Consider the following 27,685-nt stretch of genomic DNA (forward strand, 5'->3'; position numbering starts at 1 on the left):
AACTGCTCTTCTTTCTTAACTTTTATTTTATTCCCAGAATTCTTGCTTTTTTCCACTTTAGAAGCTTTTCACTTGTGACTGAATCATTACATCTTCTTTATCTTAGGTCCTTCAAGTAGCCTTGTTTTGGCAGGAGGACTCTGTTCAAAACGGGATTTTTCCAAGTGCGAGAATCTTTGTTCATCTTGAGGCAGCTCTCTCACCCTCACAGAGTAGTCATGTAGGGAACTCACTCTCTGTGTGATGAGTGTGTTTTAATCACACAGTTACATACTTGAAAAAGTTCAGCCTTAAAGCCATGCATAGTGGTGGAGGGCATGGTGTGGAGAGGAGGTGATGATGGGCTGCTGTGCTGTCAGTTGCAGAGGGCAGAGGCTCTGCCTACAGAGGGACTGCTGTGGTGGGACTTTGTCTTACCTGCGATATCAGGCTTTTGTGAGTCTTGGACACATCATTACCAAATATTTCTTCAAGTGGTTGGCATGAGCTTCATTGATACTTCTACTGAAGCTGGGATATTAAAAGGCAACTTAGAGAAAGCCCATCTTTGCCTGCCTTAAGGAATGAACTAGTATCCCCTAGGACAGAAAATCCTCTTTGTAGGTTAGGCCTGGTTAAAGTATGGACAATTTTAGGGCTGGTCTTTGGTTTGGTGAAGGAACAGAACTATGGAGTTGGGTCTTTTCTCAGGATGGAGGCCTATGGATCTTATAGTTTCTTCCCAATATTGGGGAGAGAAGGAGGTAGGTTCTGTCCTGCTTACCTTTCTGGGCTGTAGTTCCCTAGCTGTTCTGTGGTAGATTATATTAGATGTGTCAGGCTCTCATCTGGGCCTTTGTGGATGGGACATTTTGTGGCTTCTGTGCAAGTGGCAGGATGAGTTTTTAATACTGAGATGATGAAACACCAGTGATTTAGAGGGACAATTGGCAATGACACTTGTTCATATGAAATTTGATCACCATCTCAATGTTGGGCATGTGATGACACAGTGCTTCTTCAGGAGCTGCTTCTTTTGGTGATGGTGATATAACATGCAGCAAAGTAGTAAGTGGCATCATAGACTGGAAGTACACTTCCCAAGTTCATTCCCCCTTCTCTTCCTTCTTCTGCTGCAGTTCCTTCTCTTCTTCTTCCTCCTCCTCCTTCCTCTCTTCCTTCTTCTTTCTGCTCTTACTCCTTCTTCTTTCTTTTTGTTCTTCCTTCAACATCCTTCTTTCTCTTACTTCTTTCTTTCTTTCTCCTCCTTCTCCTTCTTTTACTTCCATTTCCCTCCTCCTTCCTCCTTCCTCCTCCTTCCCACCTTCCCTCCCTCTCCTCTTCTCTGTACTGGGGATTAAAACCAGGGCCTCATGCATGCTAGGCAAGTACTTTACCAGAGAGCCACATTCCCAGCTCTGTAACACAGTTTTTGTGAGCCTTTGTTTCTTCATCTGCCAATTGGGATTAATGATAGTAATTACTTAATTCTTTTCATTCTTATAATAGAGTTATATAAGAATGAATCCGGGGCTAGGGTTATGGCTCAATGGTAGAGCACTCGCCTAGCACGTGCGGGGCCCTGGGTTCGATCCTCAGCACCACATAAAAATAAATAAATAAATGAAATAAAAGTTAAAAAAAAAGAATGAACCCAATAGAGTTTTTATAAGAATGAAAAGAAACAATATGTATAAAGCGCTTTGCATGTATTGCTGTATTATAACACACTCTTTCTTCAACTCTCCCTTTACTGTTAGGTAATGGTTTCTCAGTTGGATTTAATGTTTTCTTTCTTTCAATGTATTTGCCTCTCTCTCTCTCTCTCTCTCTCTCTCATACACACACACACACACACGTGTATGTATATATATGAAAAAATGTGTGTAACAGGTAATTTCTGCTGTTAGATTATGTGCACTGTCTTCTCCAAATTTTTGTTGTTATGAGGATGTGATGATTTCTCTAGTCTTTATTAAAACAGGACTTGTTCTATTCTGTCCTGGACTTCCTAATCATTTTATCACCACAGAGACAATAAATTAGCCTTGTATTTTGGCTAACTGGGACTCACCTGTTTATAGAAATGACAGAGGCTTAAAATTTAGAGTCCAATTCAGTGGGAACAGATTTGTCTTTTCAACATGGCAAGAGCAGGATTTTGTCAGTAGATAGAAATTGATGGAGGTAGGATACATTGGAGCAGTAAAGGTGGCTTCTTTTTATTTTTTAATTTTTTAAATTTATTTTTTAGTTGTAGATAGACACAATATCTTTATTTTATTTTATGTGGTGCTGAGGATCGAACCTAGGGCCTCACACATGCTAGGTGAGAGCTCTATCGCTGAGCCACAACCCCAGCCAAGGTGGCTTCTTTATTCTAGTGGAGTCCTATCCTTGTCCTGCCATTCCCTATGCCTTTCCACAGGTACAAACAGTTGAACAAGGTGCGTTTTATAACATAGACCAATGACAATGAGTGACAACAGGAAAGAAGAGGATTGGGTAACTTCTTATAATGCTCTGAGCTGTGAAATTGGAGCCAGAACCAAGTTGAGCACTGGAAAGCTGTCCCTGCCTGCCAGGTGATAGCTAAGCTGCCACTTAATGCAGTACAATACCTTCTGGTGTTTCATTTGGGTGGGGAAGCGTGGGTTACAAGAAAGAACTGAGAATTGTTGGGAAAGAAACTGCTTCCTCTTCATATACCATTTTAGCATCCCTAAAGTGTTAATTGGATTGTAGTGTGTGCACCTTATTTATTCTGTATTCCTCCTGTATGTTTCAACACAAATCCACATCTACATGTTCATTTCTCAACATTTAAGTGCTGAAATGCCATGAGAATCATTTATTCTTTTCAGTACTTTTGAGAAGGTATTACTTTGGCTTTACTTTAGGGTAGTATTAGGAAAATCTTCTGATATTGAGAGTTGAATGATGGAATCTTCTCTGAATTTTATTTTTATTTATATTACAATGAATTATTACTCCATTTTCTCTTGATCCATAAATAAAATGTAGAACAGCTGGTATCTATTCTCGTTTTGACTCATACATTCTGAATATTATTTATGTTGTTTCTTTGTATTTTTTTCTTGCCCCATTTTGGTATGCAGTGCAATCCCTGCAAATATTTTATGTCTATTCTGATGGTGGAAAATTTTAAAAAAGTATTTTTTAGTGGTAGATGGACACAATACTTTTATTTTCTTTTTGTGTTGCTGAGGATCGAACCAGGGCCTCCCTCACACATGCTAGGTGAGTGCTCTATTACTGAGCCACAACCCCATCCCCTGATGGTGAAGTTTTCAAGTAGTTATTTATGAATACATTCTTAACATCACTTACAATCAGGCCACAAGAATATATGGAGTACCTATGAAGGGAAATTTAAAATAGAATCTTTTATTTCAAGGCAGTTACAATCAGGAAGAAGTGTTGGAGGAGCTAATAGAGAAACAAAGAATATAGATGGTAATAATATATAAAAATTTATATTTCCTCCTGAAGAAACCCATCGTTATGGTAGGAGGAGAGAGATGTCTGATTCCTGGGTTAGGTGACAGTTCTTAGGGAATGTTTTAATTAATTCTTCAATGTCCAGTGCATTATTAATGTGTTTTTAACTCTTCCTTTCAACATGCCAATTGTGATATCTCTTTTTTTTAAAAATATTTTTTTAGTTGTAGTTGGACACAATATCTTTGTCTATTTTTATGTGGTGCTGAGGATTGAACCCAGTGCCTCACACATGTGAAGTGGGTGCTCTACCACTGAGCTACAGCCCCAGCCCAATTGTGATATCTCTTATGTATAAATCCAGTGATGTGAGTTGCATTAAAGTATCAAAAATGTGAGTGTGCGCACACACACGTATATACATATGTTCCTTCTGCAAACTGTACTTGTTACGATTTTAGTCATGTACCAGAGGTTTATTGGATCAAGTGCAGTTTTAATTTTGTAAAGCAAGTACGTAGCTTCACAGATGTTCATCAGTAGGTGATTGGATAGACACATGATATGTTTGTAGGCTGTAATATCATCATTTAGGAATGAGCTAGTTGTTTACATGCAATGGAATGGTTGTGTCTTGAAAATTCTGGGAGCAAACATACATTGTATGGGGGCTGGGGTTGTGGCTTAGTTGTAGAGTGCTTGATTAACATGCGCGAGGTACTTACCAGCACTGTATAAAAATAAAATAAAGATATTGAGTCCACCTAAAACTAAAAAAATAAGTATTAGAAAATACATTGTATGATTTCTTTTGTAGGAAGTCCTAGGACAGGTAAAGTTAACTACTGTTGAAAGGGATCAGAACAGTGGTTGTTACTAAGGTAGGATTTTATGACAGACTAGGGATTGTCTGGGGTGAAGTATGAGAGAGCTTCTTTGGTGGTAAACTGATGGGGTTGTGGTATATGATTGTGTACATTTGTCAAAACAGATCAAACTGCATATTATCTTGAATATTGCACTGTGTGCAGATTACATCTACAATAAAATGTACTTTTGATTTGAGTTGGTAGGATAATTGAAAGTGTGGCATTAATTTTTTTTAACAATTTTGTTATAAGAGCTAATTGATAATAGAGTTTCTGAATGAGAAAAAAATAACACTTTTTAAATTCTTTAGAAATATTTGTCAAAGAGGAACTTTGCTTCATTTTGTCCAAATCCATCAGTATTGTTTATATTATTTTATACCTGTTTAAAGATTCAGAAGTATAAAGTATCTTTTTGGTGCTAGGATAGAAGAAACATTTTTAAGGTCAGAAAATGGAAAACTAAGATTATAATACTCCATATGAAGGAGTGAGTCATAATTTAATAATTTATTCTCAAAAAGAGGTAACACTAAAGATTTTTGCTTTAACCAATTATGTGTGTGTGTGTGTGTGTGTGTGTGTGTGTGTGTGTGTATATATATATATATATATATATATATATATATATATATAAAAATCTTTGATGATTGTATATGAAAAGCAAATGCTTCTAAATAAAATATGGAAGCATAATAAATTTTAGGCTCCTAACATTAATGTAAGTTAATTATAGTTAAAAATGCATTCACATATGCTTACATAGGTTTGAATGAGTCCTTGGATAGAAATTTCACTATTAAAAGGAATACAGTTAATTGAATGTTATGTAAGTTTTAGAAAGAATAAGTGGGCGAATACTATCAGTTTTGCCAAAAAGAATTCATAGTATTTTCTGTCCAATATCCAATGCTTTATTAATGTGTTTTTAACTCTTCAACATGCCAATTGTGATATCTCTTTTTTTAAAAAATATATATATTTTTAGTTGTAGTTGGACACAATATCTTTGTTTATTTTTATGTGGTGCTGAGGATCAAACCCAGTGCCTCACATGTGTGAAGTGGATGCTCTACCACTGAGCTACAGCCTCAGCCTAATTGTAATATCTCTTATGTATAAATCCAGTGATGCAAGTTGCATTAAAGTATCAAAAATGTATGTGTGTGCACACACACGTACTTACATATGTATAAAGCTAATGTGAATAAATTAGTTTGAATAACTTAAAACATTTTCAAATGAAATTTATTTGTCTTTAAATACAGCTTGAATGATTGAAATAATGTATAAGAAATCACACTTTTTAGAAAATTCTTCTCAAAGTTTTCTGTAAAAGCACTATTAAAGGATTAAATAAAGAATCTGACTAAACTTCTTTTATGTTATAACTTTGATATGACAATCTTCTATTTTTGTATAGGAAATATATTTTAATTGTATGCACAATTTGTAAAGGCTTATTACTGGAGAATATTGCATATTTTCTACCCTGCAGATCACTCAGGAGGCTGGGGAGTTTATGATCACTTTCCCGTATGGCTACCATGCTGGTTTCAATCATGGTTTCAACTGTGCAGAGTCTACAAATTTTGCTACTGTCAGATGGATTGACTATGGAAAAGTTGCTAAATTGGTGAGTTATTCCTCAAAATAAAGCATAAATTAACTGTGTATTCTTGTTATAGTAGTGAGAAACTTAGGATAGTGTATAGCTTTTATTTCTTTTTCATTATTCACCCTGTGTGGTTCTCCCTGCATTCATTTATTTCAGACTAGATAGCTTATTTTACATGGACTGAATTATTACTTGTAGCTATGTTTTTCTGCTTTGAGATTAATATGGAGCAATTTACCCTGGCAGGTGATTTTATGCAATGGATGTTTGGTTTCACTTATAAGGCCACCAGCTGGTTTTTTGCAAGATTTTCTAGTGGCTCATGTTAGGTAGACTTGAATCTCTCCTTGCTAGAGCTCACTTCATGGCTTAGAAAACAATGTACAGAAGGAAGTGACTGATAAAGTTGCAATAACAAGAGGCTGAGTGAGGATAGTAAGGAGAAATGAATAAAACTGCCCTATTGCAGAAATGGATTTGTTGAAAGTAATGATATAGAACATAACTTAAAAATATATTTTCGTGTTATATTTAGGATATAATTTTGTATCTTTTTTCAGCATATTTAATTTAGTTCACATACTATATATTTTTATTCACAAGTAACAATTTCTATTAAATTTAATTACTATCCCCTGCCGCATTAAATACAGGACATTGTCAAACTGGTAACTGTTACTATTAGGTTTGCATCCTTTCCTGTGGCTTTGAAGGCAAATGTGCAGCTGGTAGAGAGCGGCTTCTAAATGAAACCTTGTTTTACAGTGTATATAAAGTTGACACAGATTCAGTGAAAAATAATAAATAAAGCTTATGTGGCCTTATCTTTACTACTATATCGTACAGCTGAATATTATTAATTCTACATTGATAAAATAAGTTCACCATTGGGTGAACTTATTCCCTTATATTCAGGGAAGATAACTGTAGTTTCAATTTATATGTGTATTTAGAAAATGGCATAATATATTAAAATATAAATAAAATTATAGCCCTTTGGCTCCCCAGGAAGCATTTGAATGAATTCTTGGAATAAAGGAAGCTCCTGCTATTAGTAGACTTTTTTTCTCTTCTGAGTAATTTCTATTTATTAGGGATGATTTAGAAAGGAACAGAATTGAATTACTTCTTTCCATTATACATCCTATGTATTATAATAAGACTAATAATAAGACTCAGTGTATGTATCTTGGCCAGCTACTGCAGTGATTTTGTAGAAATGTAATTCTTGCATCTGCATTGAAACAATGTCCTAGTCACGAGGTTATAAAAAGATGTTATTTTCTGGTTTTCATCTTTAATCATTGACATAATAAGTAGGCTATTCAGTCACCAGAAAAATTGCTTGGTGGTTGTTTACTACAGATTTCAGACCTTGGTTATTGTGGGCTGGGGATATAGCTCAGTTGGTAAAGTGCTTGCCTTGCACGCACAAGGCTCTTTATTCAATCCTTAGCACCACAAAAAAATATAAAACAGCAACAACAACAAAAGAAATAGGTTGTGGTATTGGCTGAAATAGCATATTACAGCATCAGGGAGAAGCCAGGGGCATTGGGATTGTGTTTCTGTGTGTCTATGTGGAAGGAGAGGCAGAGTGGAGTGCATCTTACGGGGAGAGGATGAATAGTGGTCCTCTTCGAAAGTCGAAGGACAGAACCTATCACAACTGTGATGTTAAGAAGAGGTACACCGTGGAGGAAGTGGCAGGGATCTCAAGCCCAACATCCTCCTATGTTTAGCTTTATAACATAAGAGAAGTCACTTATATTTATTATAAATGTAATAAGTGTACATTTATTATATATAAAATAAAAGTACCTTTGTACCTTAAAGATTTGGTGTGAGGGGAAAATCTTGGGAATGTCAGTGTCCACTCAAATTAGTGAAGCCTGTTTTTTTTTTTTTTTTTGAATTTTATTTTCTAGGAATGTAATATTTAAAAGTACAGTGCAGTTTTGGCCAGCTAATTTTAAATGGTTCTAATTGCATGTGTTTGTGATATTTTTTTCCTTTGGTGTTGTCTCTACCCCTCCCTTCCTTTTGACGAGATGTTGCTGTTTTGAGAGTATATTACTACTTTTCTGTTGCTGCTGTAGCAATTTACCATTTGTAGTGCATGTTTTCTCTCTTAAGGCCACAGTTAAGTTTAGTAGTTTAAAATAATATCCATTTACCTCATTTTTTGTTTTGTAGGTTATAAGCCTCACACCAGTCCAAAAGCAAGGTGTTTAGAGGGCTACATTTTTTGCTGGAGATGTTGGGAAGAATCTCTTTGCTTGCTCATTTGGGCTGTTGGCTGAATTTACTTTCTTACAGTTGTAGAAGTAGGGTCCTATCAGCCAAGACTTTGCTCCTGAAGGCCTTCCTCAAATTCTTGCATTTTGTCCTGTACATTTCACGGTAAACAGCTTAGGAAACACCCCGTGCCTGCCCCCTCCCCCTTTTTTAAATTTAATATATGCAAGGTAATATGTCCTCACATCTCAGGTGTTAGGATGAGGAAGGACATCTTTGAGGAGCTGATCGCCTACCACCTAGAGTACCAATTAATAAATGATATGGAGATATGCTAAAAGTCTACTTTGAATAATGTAATCAATATTAGTTATCTGCATAAAACCAAAAACCTGAACTTGTAACATGTAATTGAGTGTCTCATTAAAATATCCTATGCTCTATTAAATTATACTCTGAATGTGTTATCTTGGTTGTTCTTAGTTAATTTTCTTCCAGATTTTGGTAGTTTTTATTATTCGGCACATTTGACTTCTAAGTTGGAATCTTTAGGTAATCTTATGAATTTACTGTATTGTGTGACTGTGTAGTTTTTAATCATGGAAAAAATTGTACATTCATCACAAATGTATGTAACCAAAACTGATTAAATGTGTGAATTCATTATGAGTTATGCTAAACAGATCTTTAATGTGGAGAATGCCCATGTTTGTTAGTTTGTCTTAATTGTTGGCTTTCTACAATTTATTCTATAAAATTTTTTATGGGTACTGGGGATTGAACTCAGGGGTACTCCACCACTGAGCCACACCCCCAGCCCTATTTTGTATTTTATTTAGAGACTGGGTCTCACTGAGTTGCTTAGTGCCTTGCTTTTGCTGAGGCTGGCTTTGAACTTTTCCTGCCTTAGCCTCCTGAGTCCCTAGGATTACAGGCACTTGACCAGTGAGCCACACCCCCAGCCCTATTTTGTTTTTTATTTAGAGACTGGGTCTCACTGAGTTGCTTAGTGCCTTGCTTTTGATGAGGTTGGCTTTGCACTTCTTCTGCCTCAGCCACCCTCAGCCACTGGGATTACAGGCTTGCTCCACAGGGCCTGGCCCCTCCCCAATTCTAAATGGTAAATATAAAAAGCTTATTATTTGTGATGATGGGTTAAGGTTTTTATGAGTATTGTACAAATATTAGCACTTTTTTATAGTTGAGTTATGGGTCGGGAGAGAATGCCACCTCCTTTACTTGCCACATGGGATTCATTTGTATAAAAGCACGTGATGAAGTGTCCATTTGTGATGTAATAGTAATTGATTATCGTGATACATTAATGGGGTCTGTATACATTATACGTGTACTTCATTCATGTATATAATATGAACTATAATTTTATATATTGTAAACTAAAAGTTTAATTTGGTGACTCAGAAAAGAACTATTATAAAAGTCTATTTTTTAAATTTTTATTTTTTAATTTGTTCTAATTAGTTATACATGACAGTAGAATACATTTTGACACAGTGTACATAAATGGAGCATAGCTTCTCTTTCCTCTGTTTAAACATGGTGCAGAATTAAGCTGGTTTTGTAATCATACATGTATATAGGGTAATAATGTCTGGCTCATTCCACTGTTCTTTGCATCCCCATGCCTCCCCTCCTCCCCTCTGCACAATCCAAAGTTCCTGTATTTATAACCCCCCACCCCCATGCCCCACAGAATAGCGTTTGCTTATCAGAAAAAATATTTGGACTTTGTTTTTTTGGGGGGTTGATTTATTTTACTTAGCATGATATTCTTTGCCTGTACATGCCATAATTTCATTCTTTAAGGCTAAGTAAAATTTCACTTTTTACATATACCACAATTTCTTTATTCATTAATATGTTGAAGGATACCTAGGTTGATTCCACAGTTTAGCTATTGTGAATCATGCTGCTGTAAACATTGATATGGCCATGTCACTATAGTATGTTGATTTTAAGTCCTTTGGGTATAGACTGGGGAGTGGGATAGCTGTGTCAAATGGTAGTTCCATTCCAAGTTTTCTGAGGAATCTCTGTACTCCTTTCCATAGTCGTTGCACCAATTTGCAGTCCCACCAGCAATGTCTGAATGTACCTTTCCCCCACATCCTATTTTTTTTTTTTTTTTTTTTGTGGTGCTGGGGATTGAACCCAGGGTCTTATGAATGCTAAGCAAGCACTCTACAAACTGAGCTATATCCCCAGCCTCCCCCACATCCTTGTCAACATTTATTGTTGCTTATATTTTTAATAATTGCTATTCTGTATGGAGTGAGATGAAATCTCAGTGTAGTTTTGATTTGCATTTCTCAATGAACATTTGAACATTTTTTCATATATTTGTTGATCAGTTGTATTTCTTCTTCTGTGAAGTGTCTGTTCAGTTCCTTAGCCCATTTGCTGATTGGTTTATTTATTTGCTTTTTTCTTTATATATCCTAGAAATAAATGCTCTGAGGTATGTGTGTTTAGTGAAGATTTTTTTCCCTTTCTGTTGGCCCTCTCTTCCCACTGATTGTTTCATTTGCTGAGAAGAAGCTTTTTAATTTGAGTCCATCCCATTTATTGATATTTGATTTTACTTCTTGCCCTTTAGGATTCTGATTAAGGAAGTCAGTTCCAAAGATAATATGGTAGAGATATGGTCCTATTTTTTCTTGTATTAGGCACAGGGTTTCTGTTCTACTGCCTAAGTTTTTAATATACTTTGAGTTGATTTTTGTGTAGGTGAGAGATAGGGTTTTAATTTCATTTTGTTGTATGTAGATTTCCAGTTTTTCCAGCACAGTTTGTTGAATAGACTGTTTTTTCTCCAAAATATGTTCATGGCACCTTTGTCTAGTATGATCTAACCATGTTTATGTGAGTTTGTCTCCATGTCTTCTGTTCTGTACCATTGGTCTGCATGTCAGTGCCATGCTGTTTTTGTTACTGTTGCTTTGTAGAATAGTTTAAGGTCTGGTATTGTGATGCCTCCTGCTTCACTCTTCTTGCTAAGGATTGCTTTGGCTATTCTGGGTCTCTTATTTTTCCAAATGAATTACATGATTGCTTTTTCTGGTTCTATGAAGAATTTCATTGGGATTTTAATAGGAATTGCATTAAATCTGTAAAACAATTCTGGTAGTATGGCCATTTTGACAATTTTAATTCTGATAAAAGGCTATTTTTAATTAAACATAAGACAGTGTTTGGAAAAGATAGCCTCATTTTCTCTTTCAACATAAACCAACAGGGTTTAGAAGTAGAGAACTAGTCTTACCTTTCCAAGTGGCTAGTAGATGGGGACAAAGCTAAGTTTACTGAGATTATCTGTTAAATGTCAGGCACTATATTTGTTTCTGTTAACTCATCACCAGGGGATAACCTGAGTCATGAGAACAGAGGTAAGAGTAGAGTGTTTATTGACAAGGGTTCAAGGACTGATTCCCTTGACCTTGGCTGTTTGACTTTTGGTGGTGGTAGTAGATGACTTTTGATGGCATCGTTGTGGTAGGCCCAGAGAGGAGGCTTCTTTGGGTTTCATTTGATACCTATTTATGTAGTATTTATATAAATACCTCCCCTGCTATTAAGATCTTGCTGGGATTATCAGAAATCCCATTCTGTTATTTGTACCAAGCCCAAATACTACTTCCAAATTTCTGTATCTTATTGGTGGTTTGATATTCTTAATGAAATCATTGTATTTTACGGATATTTAAGTGCCTTTATTTTAGTTCTTCCATCCAGATAGTCTTTTTTCACACTATCCATTCCAACTGCCTCATCTTTCACACAGGCTCTGTGTGTATGTGTGTTATGTAGAAGAAACGGGGAAAATTGGCAGAGGGGACATTTGATAGCAACTTAGTTTGACCATCTCTGTTTTTTTTTTGGTACCAGGGATTCAACTCAGGGGCACTCCACCACTGAGCTACATTCCCAGCACTATTTCGCATTTTATTTAGAGACTGGGTCTCATTGAGTTGCTTAGTGGCTTGTCTTTGTTGAGGCTGTCTTTGAACTCATGATTCTCCTGTCTCATCCTCCTGAGCACCTAGGATTACAGGCATTTGCTAGGGTGCCCCTGCTGACTATCTCTGTTTTAAAAATGTCAACTAACGCCTTAGGCCTTTGCCATTATTCTTTCTTTTCTCCTCACTGATGATGATTCAGCTGTCTTTTGCCTTGACCTGCAAAATATTATAGCTAAATCCACAGCAAGACTTGTATTGCCTACCTAAGAAGGCATTTATGTAGTTTTCAGTAATTTACTAATCTGAATAAGATTCTCACTGAAAAATATAGAAAACAATGTTCAAAGAAGCCTCATGCTTCTGCCTACTGATGTAGGCATGGGTAATGTTCAGAGTACCTGCTCTGCAACAGGCACTGTGTTGCATGTTTGTACGGGGGTGGGGTGGGGTGGTGGTGATGGCGGTGATGCATTTTCTTTCTCTTCAGGGACCCTTCATAAAGGTCGTAAAGTCTTTTGATAGAACACATGCAGAGCTGTAGTAATAGTGGGAAGTACCACCTACTTATTTATTTTAGGAATCTTTACCTCTTTGAACATAAAAGTAAGCTAGAGTACAGTGCTTCGCCTCAGCCCCCGCACCAGTCAAGATTTGAAAATATGTAACAGTTTAGCGAAGTTAGATGTTGTCGGTGCATATTCGAGATGATTGTTTCCCCCTTCTGGAGCATTCTTCCTTCAGTGGGAAATGGGCTCCATGATTACTTCTGTACAGCTGCCGTAGTGGAACTCACAGGTTTGCATCCTGGCTGGGCTGGATCAAAGAGCTGGCCTGCAGGTTGTATTTCATTTTTCCGTTGGGTGGAATGAAGTGCAGTTGTTTTGATGTTGGGTTTGATGGATTTGTTTGCCACTGCATTCATTAACTTCACATCAAAAAACTGACAGGCTGTTAAATGAAACTTTGGCTTAGATTTTCAGCTTGACTGTTTGGAGACATTTGTGAAGATATTTTGTTTTTGTGTTGCAGCAGCCTCAAGCACTGTGATTGTCTCGAAGGGAAGAAAAGTTATTTACTGTACTGAATTTTGTTGAGGAAAAAAAAATCATTGTCTTGGGGACAGTCATATCTTGCCTACACCATCAGAAGCAGCCTATTTATTACAGTGTGTACAGTGTGAGAGACTTAATACAGCAGGTTAAATAATGTGTCTTCTGGAAAAAATGTAATGGTGACACCAAAAATATCTTTTATTTTACATTAATTTTTATCTTAAGTAATGTCAGATTAACATGATGTCAGATAGTTTAAAAAATGGACCACAAAGCTGGGAATGTTCTTATGGATTCCAGGATACTATTTCACTAAATTTAAGGCATTCTGACATTTGAATCCTCAAAAGTTGGGATAGTTTAGAAATGGATGATAGAAAAATTTGAAATTGATTTCCGTTTAATCTGAAAGTAATTTCAACTATTAGATTGTCTACCACATAAGTGCTATGCTATGTATTTTATATTTTAATGTTTTGAAATTAAATTTAATTTTTCCTAAGTCAGGAAGTGTTCTTCCAAAAACAAAACAAAACAAAATAAATGAAGAAAATCCCTCAAACATGGGCAATCTTTATTATAGCAAATAGTAACAATTTTTTATAGCAGGTTTCTAGCTTATATTTTAATATGATTTCCATCACAAAGTACTAGTATAGGCATGTTTTTCTATTATAGATACTTTATATTTTGTGGTTTTTCTTTTTACCTTCACTTTCTGCCATGTTTCTAATTACTAGATTCAAATGGGATAGCATAACTGTTGATAAGGGGCTTTGCTGTGGTGTTTTTTTTTTTTTTTTTTTTTGTACCAGGGACTGAACCAAGGAGCACTTAGCTACTGAGCCATATCCTCAGCCCTCTTTATTTTTTATTTTGAGACAGGGTCTCTCTAGGTTGGTTACAGCCTCACTAAATTGCTGAGGCTGGTTTTGAGCCTGCTATCCCCTGAGCCTGCAGTCCCCTGAGATCTTGAGCCACTTACAGACATGCATCACCATGCTGGGCTTAAACTTTACTCCTTAAAGGAGTTTTAGGTTTCTAGTAAAACTGTACAGATATTTGAATTGTGTCTCATGTTCCCTTAGATGCTTAACCTACTGCATTATCAACATTCGTACAATAGCGAGGTATGTTTGCTGTAATCAATGAACCTACATTTACATATCACTATCACAATTCATAGTATACACTAGGGCTCACTCTTGTATTAGTGCAAGAACAATGGATTTTGTGGTTACATTGGTACATGCATATAATATGCTTAGGTCATATCCACCCTGCTATTACTTTCTCTCCCCTAATCTCCTTCCTCTTCTGTAAATAGGTCTTACTCTTATTGTTGTGCATTCTATGGGTTTAAACAAATGCGTAATGACCTATCCATCATTGTAGTAATACACATAGTAGTTTCACTACCCTAAATATCCTCCATGCTTTTTTCATAGAGATTAAAAGGAACATCATGCTAGGAACCAAACCTTGTGGAGAAAAAAGTGTATAAAAACCTGCCAATAAGGAGCTTGTATTCTGACTTGGGAGTTAGTATTTATTTATCAGGTACAAGTATTTAGAGTTTTATAGGTCATATTCATATTATGTCCCTGTTTTATTTATACTGATAGGTATTGAGCTGTGGTGTTTGGGAAATTTGAGAGACTTAAAGTAGGGTAGTGTGCAGCCTGTTGTACATACTGTCTGTAGGCGTGAGAACTGGAGCTCACCTGAGGAGGGTGGGTAGGTCCCTACCATAAGCCACATTAATTGTAGTGGACAACATGGGTATGGGGTCAAATGGGCCTGGGCCTGGATATGGTGAGTTTTTTTGCAGTTTATCAGGGACTGTCATAGTACACATCTCCTTGAACTGTCTAGGTATTGATCGGGCCCCAGTTGGAGGAAGCAGGAAAAGACTGTACTAAATGTGCTGCACTTGCTATGAACCACCACTGTGTTATTGAGTGAATATTTCACAAACTTCTCTAAATCTTCTTTTTTTCCATTTGTAAAATGGACATTGTCACTTCTTTGTAGTTGTTATGAAAAGATAAATGAAACTAAATGTAAGAGAAGCATAATAATCATTAACAGCTTGCATCTTTGTGTTGTAGACTTGCTAGGTATATGGCAGTTTTCAACTGTGGTTCCATTTTGTCTTCCAGAATTTTAGTTTGGGGAATTGACCTTGTCTCAGAAGTGGGACTAACCAGCATAGGGAAAAGGAAATCCTATTAATAATAATTATGGGCCAGCTTATGAGTCAGTCTTGGCCCATTGGAAAGGAGGAAGAGGTAGTGGGGACAGAGACAAATATCATATTGCTCTAAAAGATCACGGAAGCTTGTCTTTCTTTCTTGATAAGGAAAGGGAAGCACTGAGGTTGGCAATCTACAGTTCAATGGGAACACCTAGTTAGAGATCATACTTTGGACACCAGAGATGAAAGATGAAAAGGTTCTTTTTAAAATCAAAGGCAGGGGCTGGGGATGTGGCTCAAGCTGTAGCGCGCTCACCTGGCATGTGTGCGGCCCGGGTTCGATCCTCAGCACCACATACAAAACAAAGATGTTGTGTCTGCCAATAACTAAAAAATAAATATTAAAATTCTCCCTCCCCCCCCCCCCTCTCTGTCCCCCCTTCTCTCTCACTCTCTCTTTTAAAAAAAAATAAAATCAAAGCCTGGAGGAAGACAACCAGTATTTTATTTTTCATAACATTGTCAAATATACAGATGTTCTTTGTTGCATTACCACAATACTTCCTTCCATAATGAGTCTTGATGTTTGTTTTATGAGAGTTAACAACCCTCTTCCCCTACCGCCACACAGACCTGTTTTGGAACTCTGGATCAAGTTGTGTATCTTGGACAAATGTCCTTTGTCTGTAGCCTCAGTTTTCCTACTTTTAACACCTGCTTTACAAGGCTGTGGTGAGGACTAGTGGATAAGATGTCTCACTGTGTCCCACACCTTTCTCACTGATCCCATTTTAAGAAGTGATTCACCCTGGGACATTTCTAAGGCCAGAAACTCCCTGACCTGAATTTGGGAAGACTGTTTGGGTTTAGTCTGTGGTTGAGAAGTGGTAGCTGTGGGGGTAGTTGTGCAGGACAAGTGTCAGTAGTAGGTGGGCAGGTGGATTGCTTTATACATTAGTGCTGATTTTACACACCTTTTTGGTTTTACTCTCCACAAAAATGAGGGCAATATGAAAAGAAGTGGTAATAAATAATAGCATTTGGGGTTCTGTGTGCCAGAGAATGGGGAGAAGAAGCATGAAAGAGTTGTTGCTCATATCTTGAAAAACACATTATATTTCTCATGCTTTGTGTTGAATTTGAAAGGCTGTGTTTTGTAAACCATTGTAGAAAAACCCATCAAGGACATTAAGGAGTATTGCTAAGCTTTGATTATAGGTCACACATGAATTTCACATATTCTAGATTTTTTAAAAAATTGTTTTTATTAATTTATAGGTGGTGCTGAGAATAGAACCCAGTTCCTCACACATGCTAGGCAAGTGCTCTACCACTGAGCCACAACCTCAGCCCTCTAGATTTTTTTAAAAATTGATTTAATACAAAACAAAACAAAACAGTAGATACCTTTCTAAATTTTTATATTTTTATAAGGTCGTGATAATTTTCAGTCATTCTTGGCAGAATATCTCTAGTTTTCAGAAATGTATTTTTCAGAGTTGTCCTTTAATTGTGTTAATTAAAAAAAAAAACTTTGAACCCTTCTGATGATTATTGAAATAGCATAAAACCCTGTTTTTTATAGGTAAATAAAATTGAAAAAAAATTCAAACTAATGTAATACTCCACATTACAAAGAAGGGTTTCTTTTTCATATCATTAGTGATATGATAAAAGTAAAATTCTCATTGATCAAGACAATGTAGGTGGTAGAGTGAGAGCACTCTCCTCTTCTGTTCATAAGAATGTGATTGGTGTGAACTTTCTGAAAAGTAGGAAGCCTGTGTGCATTCATTCTGCTGTCATCTCCCTGCTCTTTCACCCACTTCTTATACTCCTAGGAAGCAATCAGCAGTACAGACAGAAGAAGATTGTTTTAGTGCTAAGCTTATCAGCAAAAATCAAATTGTAACTAAAATTCAAGTAGTATGGGAATCATGCCTAAACTGTGGGGTACCCATAATACTACAGCCCTTTACATTTTACAGAAAGGAAATCATGGTGGCTCTTAATATTACCTCCCAAGTATCCATTGTAAAGATAAAAAGATTTAATGACACCCTTTTTATGCCATTAAAGGTACAAAATTCTTAGCAGTTCTTTTTATATCCCTTGAAAATATCAGCGTATATCTGTATCTTTTAAAAAATCTATATAAAATAGCACATATTATTTTATAATCTTTCCTTTTAATATTATCTTTTTGCTTAATTCTATCCTTTATTTATGGCAACTAAAACATTTTTAGGGTATAGATAATTATTAAAAATCTTGTGCTAACAGGGTGAGGCATGCCTGTAGTCCTAGTTTTTTGAGAGGCTGAGGCAGGACCACTTAGTGAAAAAAGACTGGGGATGTAGCTCAGTGGTTGAGTGCTCCTGGATTCACTTCCTAGTACCAAAAAGCAAACAAACACCCCCTTCCCCAAAACTTCTAACTAATCTCAATAGAGTATGACAGGTAGTTTGCAGTAAATTTTTTTCTCAGGGACATCACAGAACTACAATAGTGCTTCAGAGTTCATTGCACAGATCTTGTTAACAAATTGGAACTTTGAAAATGAATGTCTTAGTTCATGGCTGTGTTTGCATTCCCTCTGTGTGGAGCAGATGGTAGGTGAACCTGGTGCTCACACTTGTCCAGCCCTGTCTGTGTTGATGGGCTCTTCTCCCACTGCCCTCTTAGTTATTCTACCACAGTGAATACTAGAAGAGAATTATAATGCCCTTGTGGGTTTTGTTTTACTGAGTGACTGTTTGTAACTATGTCTGCATATTTGAAGGATTGTGTTGTACAAATAAATTTTAATAAGTTATTTTAGAAAAACATTTTTCTGGTAACTTAAAAGAATATTCCAGTAAACTCGGGAGACATGTCAGGAAAAAGTAACTAATGACTGTAGCTAATAGTTTTATGATAATGTGGAATTCAAATAGGAATGATAAAAGGAAAGAAAAAAAATAACAACCCAGCCTGGTTTCTAAGTATATAGATAAAGAAAGGCAAGGAGAGCTACATTAAAATAAAATACCAATGCAACAAAGTAGCAATATAGATTTAAAATATCTACAATCAGGGTATTATTGCCCATTGTTGTGAAAGAGCAGATGGTGCTTAAAATATCCTTTGATTTGGTATCATTCTTAAAAACTAGCAACCAAAGAGTATATACTATCTATCTATGGTAGACACATGCTTTTCTATTTTAGATGTTGTAGAGTTGAGGAAGAACTGTGTCGCTTCAGTGTGCTACCAGTGATATATACATTGGCAGGGGACTGAAGGATTGGGTGGGAAAAGATTATGAATAAAAAGTATCATAAGCCCTGCTTGTTAGCAACTCCAAAGAGGTACTAGTGATCAACTCAGTGTTGGATATTCTAATATCTAGATTTTGTCTCTTACTATACCGCATATTTAGGTATCATATAGGTGTGATTTTTAGAAAATGTGATTTCATGATTTAGTATTTCACATTTGATTATATGAATGTTAAAGTGGTTCTTCAGAAAATTGTTAGCACACTTGGCTTTCTAAATTAATGCAGAATCCTAGTTCTAAAATTGTTAGTTTTAGAAAGCATCACCCAGACCTCTTAGAAAAACTGTTGTTCTCAGACTTGTAGGTAGGTTTATACTACAGCAGCATCTTGTAAAAGGCATACTAGAGTGTAGGCTCCTTAAAATCAAATTGTGGTGGTTTTGGCCCACTAACCATTGAAAGGCATTTACTGGTGCTGTCAAGAGTGAAAGTATCTGTGATAGAGACAAACCAGCCCAATTTATTTAGCTAAGAGAGTGAACGGGGCTGGTGCTGAGCAGTGTCTTCTGTTCAGCTCCCATTATTGCTTTATGTTGATGATCTTGCCAGTATGAGTGGCCTATGTGAAAATTAAAATGAGTTGTCCTTCTGATTCATATTTTTGATTTGCAAGTGTGCGCTACTTCGAGTTGTGCAGTGTGAAATCTAAAGTTCATACTCAGTAACCAAGGAATTAATGTAGTTATTTACCAAGAAAATTGGAAGATAAAATTCATTGTGTTTTCAAAGAAACTGGAACCTTTAATCAGAGACTTAAACTGTCTCTTTTAGTTGAATTTATTATCTAGTAATGACTTACTATATAATGACCTAGATAAGGTTTTGGGAGGACACCACCAGTCTTGTGTTCATACCAGTTCAAATACTGTGGGACAACAGAAAGTCAACTTGATGAGGTGCTGGACACCCTTTCCTAAACCAGGTTTTTTATCATACTGTGTAAGAATACTTGTTTGAAATCATGCTAAAAATTATAACCTTGGGTCAGGTGCGGTGGTGCACATCTGTAATCCCAGTGGCTCAGGAGGCTGAGAGTACTTAGCAACTCAGTGAGATCCTGTCTCTAAATAAAATACAAAATGGGGCTGGGGATATGACTCAGTGGTTGAATATCCTTGAGTTTAATCCCCAGTACCCAAAGGGGTGTTTTACTTTTTTTATTATTATTTAAAAAATATTTTCTCATGTCACCTCAAAGTCCTCAATAATACTTATTAAAACAACTGCATATTTTCATCATATGGATGCACCTCAGTTTCACTGATCATTAAAGAAGTTTAACTTAGTCATTAAAGAAGTTTTGGTGTTACAAATTACACTGAAGTAAGTGCTTTATGAGTTGCCTAATTGTCTTTTTTCTAAGGAATAGATTTTAGAGGAGCAGTTGTTGAATCAAATAGTATTTGTATACATGTTGTCAAATAGTTTCCAGGATTTGTTCTTACATAAGTAACATGAAAAATGTTTTTTTTTTAAAAACCCAAGACAGATTATATTAAAGTTAATTTTCAATAAAAAATATAGTATTACTTTTGTTTTCATTTTTTAAAATAACTACAGTAATTGCGCAAATGGCTCTAATATAGATTTAATGTTCAGTTTTGCAATATATTCTACATTAAATAGAGAATGATAGACCTTTGTGACTGAGCAACTTGCAAGGGGAAAACTTACTGAAGATATTTCTAATCTATAGATCCATGTTGTACAATCCATGTGCATGGTGATGTTCAGGCTCTATATAATATGTGCTTTAGAAAATTTAACAGAAGGTTATGGGATGACAGCTTGAGTGTTGGTGGCTGTACTGTTCATTAACAGAGCCTCAGATTAAGTTTATAACTTAGAGAAAGGGAGGACAAAGCTAGCCTCTTTTTATGTCATTTGTGTATTATGGCTTAAGCCCTCAGCAGAATTAATTGCTAGAGCTATACTTTTTAGACAGAGATGAGCATGGTTGAATTTCTTGGAAATATTCTATTTATAGAGTTGTGTATGTTTTCAGGTTGGAATTTGACTGTGCCATGAAATGAATAATGAGATACTTTGTGGTTGTAAGACTATCATTTGTAGGGCTATAGAATATTTTTATGAGCTTTTGATTATTTTTTAATAGGCAAGCGTGCTACCACTGAGCCACAACCCCAGCCCCCAAGGGGAATATTTTTAAATTGTCATAAAATTAATACTTAGATAATTTTTTTTCACAAATTTATGATGCATTTTTCTTCTAAATAGATACAACTTCTGTTTTTTTTTAAATTTCTCTTGTGAGTTCATAAACATGTTTGTTATTATATATTTTTATATAGTTATAGACTCAGTTGATTGAAAATGAAATTACTGCTTAATATTAGTATGGTAAATATGAAAACTGTGCTGCACTGTACTTGTTTACTTATATAAGTAACATACATATATATTTTATTTCATGGAAAAACTCTCAAGATTTATTATATGGATTCAGGGTTCTAGAATATATATTTTTTTACAATACTGGGAATTGATCCCAGGGTCTTGAACATTCCAGACAAGCACTTCACCACTGAGTTGCATTCCTAGTCCTTTAATAGCATATAATTAAAAAAAAATTTCAGACAGGGTCTTGCTAAATTGCTCAGACTGGCCTTCAATTTATAATCCTCCTGCCTCTGTCCCTGGAGTAGCTGGGATTACAGGTGTGAATCACCATATTTGGATAGAAATTATTCTTGTTGCCAATTTTAAATGAGGATATTTATAACCCTTCTCCCTCTCATTTTACTCTTTGAAAATATGGTTTTAAGCCATAGATGATTGACTAAGTGCATTTTCAGAACATTTCTACTATGCAGCTGTTAAAAACAGCAGGGTAAGTTTGTGTGTGTTGTGAGAAGACCTCCAGAATATATTCTGTAAAACACCATAAGAGTAGCTAATGAATGCCTTATATATGTTACTGATTTTTAAAAACAATTTAAAAATTCTAAAATCTGCACATTAATGGAGAAGGAAATGGACTGATTATCGTGACTGTGTCATGTCCTTTGGCTAGTGGGATAAATTTGAGGAATATAAAAGGGAAGGCTTTACTTTTTTATGCATTCTATAGTCTACTTCTGTGCTGTTGGGGTGTCTTTTTTGTTCACGGGTAGTCTATAATCTAGCTACACATACCTCCAGCTCTTTTTCATTTTTTATTTTTAGGCAGGGCTTTGATAGGTTGTTGAGGCTGACTTCGAACTTGTGATTCTCCTGCCTCAGCCTCTAGAGTAGTTTGGATTATAAAGAATACACGGAGTTCTTTTTAATGAGACTTTTCATTTATTAGTGGTGTTTTTAAAAAATTTAATGAAATTATTTTTGACGTTTTCATTAGTATCTATGTAAAGAGGTCTGAGCCAAAATTTAAATGTGTCTTATAGATACACAGTAGAAATATTTTGAAATTTACCCACTTCAGGATACTTAACTTGTAATCAAAAGGGGAGGAGGGTGGTATATATATGTGTCTAGATATAATACTGTTTAAGAATTTCAAACTGTATCCTAAAATAATTAATATATATAATTAAGGGTCATTACTCATTGATTCAGAACTGGACATAATAGCATTAATACATATAAATCATGACAAATATTATTGAAAGAATTAAAGTAGAATTTTGCTTTGCAACTGTTTTCCGATATGTTGTTTTAAAAACAAACAAACAAACAAATAAACAAAGCCTGAAATTGCATATTGCCTTCTGATATGAGGTACACAATAGTACACAATAAGTTTATCAGTCCCCTATAATCAAAACTCAGATTCTGTAAATTGTATTATGATCTATGGTACTTAAATATTAAAGCATTTCATTACTTTTCTTCTCAATTCATGAACACTGTGGATCATTCACCAGCAGAGGGCAATGTCTTTTCATAAATTTTTGTTAGCAAAGTCTTGGAGGGGTTGGGTTTCCCTCATACCATCTATCTATGGAAGATTATTGATTATACATTTGTAATTGGTATGTTTTAAATTAATTTTTTTAGTTTGCAGTGGACCTTTATTTTTATTTTATTTGTGTTGCGTATTGAACCTAATGCCTCACATATGCTAAGCAAGTGTTCTACCACTGAGCCACAACTCTAGCCCTGTAATTGGTATGTTTTTTACTGAAGAAATGAAGATAAAATTGGATGTAACTTAAGAGATACGTTATAAGTTATGTTGGTATATTAATACTATTGTTTATAGTTCCTGTAGATTAATAGTTTCTTAAATGAAATATTCATTTTCTGCTAGGATTTGTATGCACATTTAACCTGAAATGTCATCAAATTCAAGTGCTTTCTTTTGCTAAACGCAATTCTAATTTGCTTCCAAATCTATTGCAATCTGTTCAGGGTTTTCATCCCTGTATGCTGTTTAGTGTTGTGTGAAGGAGGCACAGGCAGATCAACATAATAAAAAATTAAAATAGAATTTACTGGGGGATAAAGTACGAGCTAAGAAGTAGCAATGTGTGTGGATCTCGCAGCTCCTATTCTCCTATGGAGAGAATGAAACTTGAGTGGGGCAGAGCTGGAAAGGGGCTTCAGTGGAAAGACCTAACTTGGTGCCATGTTGTTCCACTTGCCTATGGATATTTGGACCAGAACACATTAATGTGACTAGGGAGGTTATGAGCTTCTGAGGTGGGCATGTTGTTTTGGTGGGGCTAACCTAGACCTACAGAGGCATCTCTTCGCCATGCTTCTGGATCAGTAGTTGGGGGGCATAAGTTGACTTTAGTAGTGAGAAGAAGACACTTCACTTAAATTGCCTGGGTTTGAATCCTGACATTGTCCTTTACAGGTAGTATTATTTTGGGCAAATCATCTACAAATCTGGATAATATTACTAAATTGGAATAATAATAATAGGGTAGTGGTAATGATAAAACCAGGAGGCAATTAATATAAATACCTGAAAAAGTGACTGACACATGACATGTAATTAACACTTGTCTTCTTTTCTATGGGGTATTGTCATTTAATAAATATTTGGAATCTTCTTTGTCTCAAATTGCATGGTGGCAGTGATTTTGGTGCATTCCTACAGTTTTGATTAACCAAACCTTTTACCATGTCCTAGGACAGAGACCTGACTGGGGTTGGCATGGGATGGTCGGGGTGTCCCAAAGTAATGGGGAAGAGCCGGAAAGGAACTTTAATCACTGTTGCTACATTGGAAAGAGAAGGGGATCTGTGTCCTTAACCCTGTCTTCCATCGGCTGACGATCATTTTGAGGTTTTATAGAGAGGTGAATGAGGGCAGGGTTTGGGGGTTTCCATAGGTGGAAAGTTTGCATAGTGGCCAAAAATGATGATCTTGATCAGGCCGTGGTCTGGTCCATCATTATTTCAGGATTGGGCAGGTAGGCCTTATTAGTGATACATAAGTTACTGTTGTCTAAGGGATAGTTTCTGCTCATTACAAGATGTTTATTGATCTGACCTATTGTTCCAATGACTCAGACCAAAGGAGACAGAATGGAGGCAGAAATGGCAAGTTTTTAATCCTGGTTTTAGTTATCAATTTTACATGTCCAGACAAAAAGAGAAGAATTCAAATCCTTATTATAGATCTGTTCTATAAGTTTTTAAAAAATTTTATTCCTTTAGAATTTTTTTGTTTTCTTTTTTTAACAGTACTGGCGATTGAATTGAACTCAGGGGTATTCTAACAGTGAGCTATTATTATATTCCCAGCCCCCTTTTTATTTTTTATTTTGAGACAGGGTTTCACCAAGTTGCCCAGGATGGCCTCAAACTTGAATCTTCCTGCTCAGCCTCCCAGGTCACTAGGGTGCCTGTAGGCATGCACCATGATGCCCAAATGACTCCTTCAATAAGTAAATAAATGAGGTAGGTGTGGTGTCTATAAACCCTAATGAGTCTGGAGACCACTGCATGAGGATTGCAAGTTTGAGGCCAGCCTTAGCAACTTAGTGAGACCATTTGTCTAATAAAAAATTCCTTGGATCCAGCTCAGTGGTAGAATATGTTAAAGGCCTGGATTCAATCCCTTGCACTACAAAAATAAAACAAAAAACATGAAAATGTTGAAAATGTTAAAACCTACTTGACAGTATTAATAAATACAGAATGTAATTTTTAAATAAGTTAAATATATACAGGCAAAGGAGCAGGGTTTGTTTTTTGTCCATCTTTAGTTCTGTTCATGGAAGGTTGTCCTTTGTCTGGGGCTGTGATTAAGAAAGCAGTAGTTATTCAGGTTGGAGGCAGAGGACAAAGCTACAAGGTACAGCACTTGTTCCTCTTTATGTGAACAGAAAAGCTTGCAAGTGTAATACTTTTTTTCTAAATGCTTATAGATCATTTATGTGGATGTGTTGTGACCATCTGATCTAGTACATAAAGTGGCATTAATGTCTGCTGGGAATGGAAATTTAATTTTATAAACTCACGCCATTCAGCAGTGGCTATGAAAAATTGCCAGAGGAGTAGATGGATTTTGCTATTGTCTGATGTTTCAGAGATTGAATGGTATGTCCAAAATGATGGAATACCCTTCAGTGTGTGTGTGTCTGTGTGTGTGTGTGTGTTGTATTTAAAGAAAAGGAAGTTCCCATTTGTGTTTTAATATGGTAGTCTTATGAAACAACTCAATAACTACTTTTTGTTTTAACACCTGTGTATTTTAGGGCAAATTTGACAGCACCAAAGAGGTTGAGGATGGATGTCAAATGAGGGAAAATAAGTCTATATTTACACCTCAAATCAAAACAAAATTCAATATCGCTGAAATATTTAATGCTAAATATATTAGAAAATATTGGGGGGAATATTTATCTCACTCTTATGTGCAAAAAGTCTAAATGATACAAGGAGGACAGTCAGATTGGAACTAAATTAAAAAGAAATTGCAAATGAAATAAAAAAGTACATTACTTGTACTACATGTTTGATAGTGAATTAATTTCCTTAATTAGGTGTCTCTTCCAACTAACCCCTAAATGTTACTTCATAGCAATTTAGTGAAAATTTATTTAGTAAAATATTGGTATATTTTGGGGCAGGATATAAAATTTATAATGTCTCAGGTGCCATTTGGTGCTTTTTCTTGTTATTAGGGGAACTTATTGGGCAAGCATTGAGTTATAAAGAATTTCTCATTATTACTACTAAAATTCCTTGAGTCCTTATTTTGTGACAGACATAAACTTACATTAAGTTGTTCGATTTTTATCACTGCCCTATGAAATAAATGTGTTATTACATACTCCATCTTATGTAGGAGAAACATACAGAGAGGCACAATTGTGTATCACTTCATATGAAAATGAAAAACTGGCAACTTTAACTAAAGAATAAATATAGTCAGATGATATATACATGGTATCATTTTAATCTCATTAGTAGCTATAGAAATGGAAAGAGAATCCATATTTTACATCTCATATTATCAAAGAGAACAGATGAAACCTAGCATAGTGAAGGCCTATGCATGTTAGTAGAATTCAGGATACTCAGTCCACTAGCTTTAGAAATGTATGCCCTTGGGACCTTTACATCCAGGAATTTTTTTTTTTTAAATTTTTTATTGTTGGTTGTTCAAAACATTACAAATTTCTTGACATATCATATTCCACAATTTGATTCAAGTGGGTTATGAACTCCCACCTTCACCCCATACACAGATTGCAGAATCACATCAGTTACACATCCATTGATTTACATATTGCCATACTAGTGTCTTTTGTGCTCCGCTGCCTTTCCCATCCTCCACCCTCCCCCCTCCCCACCTCTCCCCTCCCCTCCCCTCCTCTCTCTCTACCCCCTCCACTGTATAACCCTGAAGGTCTCCTTCCATTTCCATGCAATTTCCCTTCTCTCTCCCTTTCCCTCCCACCTCTCATCCCTGTTTAATGTTAATCTTCTTCTCCTGCTCTTCGTCCCTACTCTGATCTTAGTTACTCTCCTTATATCAAAGAAGACATTTGGCATTTGTTTTTTAGGGATTGGCTAGCTTCACTTAGCATAATCTGCTCTAATGCCATCCATTTCCCTGCAAATTCTATGATTTTGTCATTTTTTAATGCAGAGTAATACTCCATTGTGTATAAATGCCACATTTTTTTTATCCATTCGTCTATTGAAGGGCATCTAGGTTGGTTCCACAGTCTTGCTATTGTGAACTGTGCTGCTATGAACATCGATGTAGCAGTGTCCCTGTAGCATGCTCTTTTTAGGTCTTTAGGGAATAGACCAAGAAGGGGAATAGCTGGGTCAAATGGTGGCTCCATTCCCAGCTTTCCAAGAAATCTCCATACTGCTTTCCAAATTGGCTGCACCAATCTGCAGTCCCACCAGCAATGTACAAGTGTACCCTTTTCCCCACATCCTCGCCAGCACTTGTTGTTGTTTGACTTCATAATGGCTGCCAATCTTGCTGGAGTGAGATGGTATCTTAGGGTGGTTTTGATTTGCATTTCTCTGACAGCTAGAGATGTTGAGCATTTTTTCATGTACTTGTTGATTGACTGTATGTCCTCCTCTGAGAAGTGTCTGTTCAGGTCCTTGGCCCATTTGTTGATTGGGTTGTTTGTTCTCTTATTGTCTAATTTTTTGAGTTCTTTGTATACTCTGGATATTAGGGCTCTATCTGAAGTGTGAGGAGTAAAGATTTGTTCCCAGGGTGTAGGCTCCCTATTTACCTCTCTTATTGTTTCTTTTGCTGAGAAAAAACTTTTTAGTTTGAGTAAGTCCCATTTGTTGATTCTAGTTATTAACTCTTGTGCTATGGGTGTCCTATTGAGGAATTTGGAGCCCGACCCCACTGACTGTAGATCGTAGCCAACTTTTTCTTCTATCAGACGGCGTGTCTCTGATTTGATATCAAGCTCCTTGATCCATTTTGAATTCACTTTTGTGCATGGCGAGAGAAAGGGATTCAGTTTCATTTTGTTGCCTATGGATTTCCAGTTTTCCCAGCACCA

General features: G+C 35.9%; 1 protein-coding gene across 1 annotated transcript in view; it reads left to right on the forward strand.

Moving 5' to 3' along the window:
- The window catches only part of Kdm4c (lysine demethylase 4C), a 406,229-nt gene that overhangs the window by 111,070 nt on the left and 267,474 nt on the right, over positions 1-27,685 (forward strand). The window contains exon 8 of the mRNA XM_058579703.1: positions 5,809-5,946. Within this exon, the coding sequence (XP_058435686.1) occupies positions 5,809-5,946 (138 nt within the window). The remainder of the gene's footprint in view (positions 1-5,808; positions 5,947-27,685) is intronic.

This window comes from Marmota monax, unplaced genomic scaffold (genome assembly GCF_021218885.2).
Source record: "Marmota monax isolate L192 unplaced genomic scaffold, Marmota_monax_Labrador192_F-V1.1 WCK01_AAM20220418_F8-fsc00124, whole genome shotgun sequence".
Taxonomy (NCBI): Eukaryota; Metazoa; Chordata; class Mammalia; order Rodentia; family Sciuridae; genus Marmota; species Marmota monax.